Here is a 7535-nt window from a genome sequence, read left to right on the forward strand (position 1 = left end):
TTACCGCAAAAAACGATTTCCATGCTTTTGAAAATATTTTTATGCTACCTACTTAATAAGCCCCCTGCCCTACTTCTTCAAGTCATTTTAATTCAAGCAAGTGTGGTTGGTGGTCATAAATGCCATCAGTCTGTCCACTTGGGCTCAAATAACTCTTGGTCTAATTAGAAATTTTTGAGAATGTGGTTTAAGTGAGCTTGAACAGTTAGTTATTAGTCAATTCAGGCAAATAAAAGTCATGTTGTGTAAGATATGCTCGATTATTGTACAAAAATAGTATAACGTATCATCGCTTTAGATATTTTGTTATGAGTTGACAATAATCTATTAAAGCTTAGAAAAAAAGTAGACAGGAGGTAAATTTGAACTTAGAAGATCTGAGTCTTATTCATGAGAATTGCTCCACTGTGAAAAACAGGACAGGACACTCTCTATTCCCGGGGAACTAATATATCAATGGGAGGAGAGATGAAATTCTAATAAACATAGAAATAATTATGAACCGTGAGCTATATTACGAAGGAAGAAAAGTAGGGGCTGAGGGAAAATGACAGAGGGGGTCTTGGGGCGTGCAGACTTTAGCAAAGCTGGTCTTGGAGACGAGAGATAAGCTGGGTCACTTTGCGGAAATGATATATGAGTAGAGCCTGAAAGATGAGACAAAGCCAACCGTCAAATGTCTGTGGGAGAAAATGTGTCACGGTCAAGGTGCCGGATGATGATAATCAGAGCTAAGATTCTGGAACTGGCGGTGGGAAGATGGAAAAATGGAGTAGGGGTCATAACATCTTTTTCTTATAGTCGAGCGATGCCATTTAAAGTTCTTGGAAGAAGCACCAGAGTTTTAAGTATTATTTGAAGTAGAAAGTATTTGAAGTGTATATAATCGATATGAGAACTTGTAAACGTATACAGAGTGAATATTGTGAGAAGCTGGTAGACAGGTCATGTGAAAAGTATGTCTTGCGTCTTTTACATCTGGTTGTAAAATCCAGTTAACTAAATTTGAAAAATCAAGAATAGGGGTACAAATGTATTATCTGGAAATATAACACCAACCAAAAGGAAGACTATTTGCCTCTGGCTAGCAAATGGGCCGATGTTTTTTTTTTTTTTTTAAATGATTGGATTATTCTTTTGATAGACCACTATGTTAATAAAAATAATTTAAATCGAATAAATTTAAAAAAGTATATTTCTTTTTCCTTGCATTAGGTTAATAACAGAATAGGAACTAAATTTATCAAAAGGTTAATATATTAGTGGAAATTAATTCTCAACTCAAAAGATTGGCATCTACATTTGAAATTTAATTAATTTTTCTAATAACCTGAGCTCTCTAAAGTGGGTCTGAATTTCAGAAGCAAAAAGCACATATTAACCCATAAATGAACAAAAAAAATTTTATGTAGAAACAAACACGAACATTAAATTTAAAAAAAAAATTGTTTCGGAGGTGGGAGGAGCAGACGGATTGTGTTGTTTCATGGCAGAGTAATACGACCATCTAGTGGAGAAAAAGTATATTACATAAATTATAAAAATCGAAACTACTGTGGAGTCATTTTATTACAAAGTTCTCAACCTAAATGTGATAAAATTTGCAAAAACTTCAGAGGAAAATTAGTGTCTGTGAAGTCCAACACAAGTGTAATTTATTACATAAAAATTGTAGTTTCCCATGGAGCTTTCTGTTCTATGAAAAATTGTAAAATGTTATCGTAATGGGTATATTCCATGATGGGTTCCAGCTCAGTCCATTATTTTTCTCCCCTTCCCTGTTAAAAAGAAATTTCAGAATAGAATGTTCAACTGTGATTCTAAAACTAAGAAAAGGAGTTTAGCGTCAAAAATAACACTAAATACATACGGGCATAAACATGTATCTTCGAATTTGCCATTTTTTAAAGTAATGTGTTGGGGGTTTACTAGCGTAATCATTCTAACATTAAAGATAGTTATATCTAAATTAAGTAGTAGGAAGTATTAAAAATATTAGCAATTATAATCAGTAGGCATGAGCTTCATTGGTAATTTCTTGCATTCTCTTAATTTGTCATGAATTTTTTAATGATTTTTTTTGCAAAGTAAGAATCATACTGTATATGCAGATTCTATTACCTCTTTACATAACATGTGAATAAGTAAAATATGAATGTACCGTTTTACAAACAATTATAATCCCTCCTGGAAAGAAATAACACATTTCTCAGAAAATCCCTGTGCGTTTCTTCTAGATGAATACCCCCACGTTCCTCCAGAAGAAAGCAATATCTTAATATTTTAGTAATTACATTTTGCTCTTCTTTAATAGTTTCACAGCCTATGTACTCATTCCCAGGAGATATGTCTGTTCTTGAATTTTATATAGGTGAAATAATCCTAGAATAGTCGATGTCCCGTTGTGTCTTTTCCATGCGATTATTCTTTCTTTCTTTTCATGTCGTATTTTAGCATTAGTGTATTATTCCAGTGCGTGGGTATACCGTCAGTTTTCATCCATTCAACTGTTGATAGACGTAGGAGTTGTTTCCATTTTGACTATTAAAAAAAAATCACACTTATGATCAGGTCCCCACGTGCGTGAGCTTCTCCAGGGTATATTCCTAGGAATAACATCTCCGAGTGATTAAACAGTGTATATCTTCAACTGCACTATGGGTTGCGAAATGCTTTTCTGTTATGGTGACTACAGTTTTCCTCGTCACCAGCTGTTCCTGGTGCTCCACATTCTTTCCAACTGCTGGGAGTTTTAGATTTCTTAAATTTTTACCAACGTCATGTTATCTTATTCACGGTTGATGATGGCTTTAATTTCCAACGTGGGCAATTTTTCATAACGTTTGTGCCTTCTCTCTCTCTCTTTTTTATGTCTTGATCAGTTTGCCAGAATTGTATCAATATTATTTATCTTAAAAAAAAAAACGATTGTTCTTTTCACCATGTCCTACCCTCTTTGAAGTGTTTCCGTACCATTTTGTATCATCTTACCACGATTCATTTTTCTAAAGAAAATTTATCTACCTGTAATGCATGTTCTGCATCTCTTCGATTACTTATTTAATAATTCACCTCCCTACGAGAGCAGGTACTTTGTGTCTTCATTGTTTTTTTCTTCAGAACTTAAATTAGTGCCCAATAAATATTTTCCAAATTAATAAATGAGTAGTAGAATGCAAAACAGAAGTTAAGATAATGAAGGTTAGCTATTTCTCTGGAAAGTTATTTTTATGAGGCTTTGCAGTTTAAATTTCTGTCAGCTAAAAAAAAAAAATATATATATATATATATATATATATAAAGACATCCATTTGGCTGGACCTATAACCATATAGGTATATTTAAAAGCAAAGTAACCTAAACACACTGTATATTTAAACAATTACTTTAAGGGCTTATTTTGGTTTTATTGTTCATAGATTGTAAAGAACCTCCTCCAAACACACAGACAGAAATTCTCTCAGGTTCCTGGAATGATCCGCAGTATGCGGAGGGCACTCAGGCCGTATATAAATGTCGCCCTGGATATCGAAGTTTCGGTGTTATCGCAAAGGTGTGCAGAAGCGGAGAGTGGGTGGCCCTTCATCCATCGAGGATTTGTCACAGTAAGTAATTCACACACTTGCGAAATTTGCAAAAACCTAGTTGCAAGAATACTGAGTGTCGGCTAGTGTAGGAATGCTGGCTGAATTATGGCACTCCTGTCACGTGAATACGGGACACGACCCCATCACTGTTCTTAGAAGGGATGACCATCTTCCAAAATTCAATAAACAAGCATCCGGAGACATTCCATTCTAAAATGATAACTTGGCCCCATTTCACTGTTCCGTGTCTTCCATCCTGTCCTCTAATAACACTGTCAAATATCCTTGTCCCCAAACTCGTACCGAAAATGCGTCTCCCCGTGTTCCAGACGACCGTTGTACCTCTTCTCTGTTTTAGAACGGCCCTGTGGGTACCCTGGCGACACTGCCTTCGGTTCATTTGATCTGGAGGAAGGAAGTGAGTTTGTGTACGGTGCCACGGCGATTTACACGTGTAATGAGGGGTAAGTAGTCAACACAGAGAGAAGATTATGACTGAGGTGCTTGATGACCGATACAGTGAATAGGGACTGTACTAATTGATATTTCTAAGGTTACTCTATTTTTTTCCCGAGCGTTTTTATAGGGAGCACACACTTAACCCGAGAAATGAAAATTAAATAATGGAAGCGATTACCTCTGGATCCCATGTTATTTCCCCAACGTTGAAAAATTATGACAAATTATAATTACTCTAGTAGAGTGGAGTTTTAGGAGGGTAAGAAGATAGTATGCGTGTAACTCAGGGTTCACTCCAAGAAGTGCTCATGACGTCACATTACGCACAGACGATTATGGGAGTTCCATGTGTCAGGGACAGTGGGGAAGGTGACAAAATTGGATGACGTGCCATGGTACCTTACTGATAAAATTTTATAAAATTTAGGAAGAGCAAGACTTTTTACGCTGATACGATTCCTATTCTTTAAGGTTCCGTCGTCTACAAATTATTCTCATCACAGAGACCAAAAAAATGCTACCGTGTCACCACCTCGGTGTCCTGTCTTCCCTGTTATTCCCAGCGAGGTCCAAAACTTACTTTACAGAACGTTTCGAACATGGGAAAAACAGTATCATTGTTACGTCAGTATAAATAGGATCAAGAGATTACAAATGGCATCTTATTAGTCTCTCCTCGCTGATAACCTGATTTGAGGCAATAAAATAAACTGTTTTAACGCTCGAGCGTTGGCGTAAGCCTGCGTTCCAAAACTCTACCAATCGATAACTGTGCATATTTGAAAATATCTCTTCGCTCGCATTTCCTCACTTATAGAAGCAGAAACATGTCGGGTCCATCATAGGACTGACGGGAGAAAGAAACAAGACACACATTTGGAACCCTGAGGTGAATTTCTGGTATATTGCAGACACCCAATAAATACCAGTTTTTTGTGATTTAGTCTCTCCTTGGTCACTCCCCGAGGAAGATTTTTCAAAGATATTTTTAATTTTGAACCCAACCTTCAATCATCGCTTCTGCTCTTATTACATATGGCCAAAAAGGTTAAGACCCTCTGGACTTGAATTATAAATTATGAAGTTCAGATTTTATCATTTCTTCTACTCTTCACCTCTGAAATATCTCTTTCAATCCATGCTAGTTTGGCCTCATCAGGTTCCACCTTCGACCTGGCAAAGTGGATGAAAACTCACACCCTTTTCCCCAGAAGATTCCCTAAATCTCAGTTTTTAGAGCTCGGTGAAGAAATGAGTGATCTGCATCCCTCTGTCTCTGCCCAACTCGTCTGCGCCCGCTTCATCTTGTGTAAATGTTGGGGACAACTCGGTCATAGGGCTTATAGGAGTAACCATCTCCACCACTCCTCTGGGGCTCCGACGGAACCAGATCTTTGAAATAAAAGTCCTTGGGTCAGGCAAGGTCAGCAAACAGAAGCATTGGATGCTATTTTGAAATTTTATCCATGGACCGTTTCGTCCGTCGGAGAGATGCTCACCTTCTGACCTGGTTGAAAAATCTAATGGTCGAGTGGGTTTAATACGCCCGTGGTTTCTGCCGGCAGACTTTCCCTCTTCGATCCCTGGTCCCATCCCCCTTCCTTTTGCTGCTTACCTGTTTAGCTGACTACTAGCCACTTGGGATATTCAGTGTGGATACCCAGGCTTATCATCGTACAGGTAGGAAGATTTACAGAGGCACCCTGCAGACGATGCTGGCATTTTTACCTGCTGGGGTTGCAGAAATAGCCATTCCTTTTTCCTGACCTCCAGCCTGTGGACAGTCTTTCTCTCTTCCCCCTGTGTGTTTGTGGGCCCTAGGAGGTTTTGTGTAGAGTTTTACATAATTCCTGAAAGGGCTTTGTGGGGAACGATGGGTCTCTGGTGTAGATGGGAAATCTGCTCTCTCCGCTGGAAGAAGAAATGAAAGAAGCCACGGGAGGACCGTTAATAACCGATTATTTCGTTTCTTTTCTATGACAGAGTAGGCGTTTGACTTCAAGGTCTGTGACTCCCTCTTAATTGATGGGAATGTTTTTGTTTGTGTTTTCCCTTAGAGAATTAGAAACGAACCAACACAATCAAAGGAACACACTCGTGTGTTTTGAGGGAGAGAGTTTGTTAGTTTCACTTGTGTAATGGGCAGGGATGTCCTTACTGGTAGATGAAGGAAACGTTCGTCTCTGTAGAATTATTTAAAAGTTTCTGAAAGGCCCTTTTCCAAATCATCCCTCTCGCGATAACCAAAATGACTTCCCATTCTCTATTTTTTTGAGAAAAAGATTTTGCCTCCAGCTATCCACGCTACATTGAGAAGGGTACTTTGCCTTGATCTAAAGCCTCTGGGGATGATTGTACATTTTGTACCTGCCTCAAGGAAATTTCCTTCAAGTACAGCATTTTAGATTTTAAGGACAAGCTTGATGAGGCGCTATAATTAGATAAATTTGACATCGAATGAGCTATATGCAGACTTGACTCAATGAGTATACTCTGGGAGAGATCTCTAGAATGGAGATGGGGAGATGGAGACAAACGTTGAAAATAAACCGCACACTAAGAAATTTTTGCTAGCGCTATCCTTGCTTATGTAAAAAGCTCAAAATGATCAGCAAATATTATAATCATGGAGGGTAGGGCAATGGAATAAGGCTGAAGGAGGGGTAGCCATCATGTTTATGGCTTTTGTTTTTGGTGATAGTTCACGGACCTTATTACACCGTTAGGTGTAGCTAATTAACTGACTCAACAACAACAATAATGAGTTTATGTCATGAACCAAAGGTTGTGGTTATTCCGAGTTCATGTACCGGAGAGCCTTTCTTAAGAAAGAAAACAAAAAGTTTAAGAAAGATAAAAAGAAATTTAAGAGAGGAAAAGAGAAAGGAAGAGAGGGAGGGAGTAAACAAGGAAAAGTAGAAAACGCGTATGTCGTTAATTTTCCCTGACATGGAGCTGGGACCTTCAGGGTGCTGTCACATTTAGAACTGGTATAAACACGCATCAGCTCATCACTGTTCTTTTGCGTTTTCAGGTATCAGCTGGTAGGTGAGATTAATTTCCGAAAATGTGAAGCAGACGGATGGACCAATGATGTTCCCGTATGTGAAGGTAGGTGTAAAGCTGATTCATAAGTATAGGAAAATTCTTGACATATCTAACTTTTTTGAAATGTTTTACAGTAAAATATTGTTAAAGTCTACAATTAAATATTTCTCCCTCCAGTTATTTTTTGTGGTTTCTAATACAGTACAGAGTGTATATCTAAACTTTTCATTGCTATGTTATCTTGTGCTTCAGTAACCACATGTGAACACTACCTCATCTGATCTAATAGTCAACTTGCTGGAGATTAGGAAATCTAAAACTTATTTTTCTTTCCTTTTGGATTCTAACCACCGGAAACAACACAAGTATCACCATCCAAGCGAAGATCAGAATTTCAGCTTTATTAATGAAGGGTCACTCACTCAGTAACACACTCAATGA

General features: G+C 37.8%; 1 protein-coding gene across 1 annotated transcript in view; it reads left to right on the forward strand.

The window, feature by feature from the left end:
* Positions 1-7535, forward strand: part of LOC105301699 (complement factor H) — a 16395-nt gene that overhangs the window by 4392 nt on the left and 4468 nt on the right. Inside the window, exons 2-3 of the mRNA XM_023520108.1 lie at positions 3393-3605; positions 3946-4051. Coding sequence (XP_023375876.1) covers positions 3393-3605; positions 3946-4051 — 319 coding nt within the window. The remainder of the gene's footprint in view (positions 1-3392; positions 3606-3945; positions 4052-7535) is intronic.

This window comes from Pteropus vampyrus, unplaced genomic scaffold (assembly GCF_000151845.1).
Source record: "Pteropus vampyrus isolate Shadow unplaced genomic scaffold, Pvam_2.0 Scaffold248, whole genome shotgun sequence".
Lineage (NCBI taxonomy): Eukaryota > Metazoa > Chordata > Mammalia > Chiroptera > Pteropodidae > Pteropus > Pteropus vampyrus.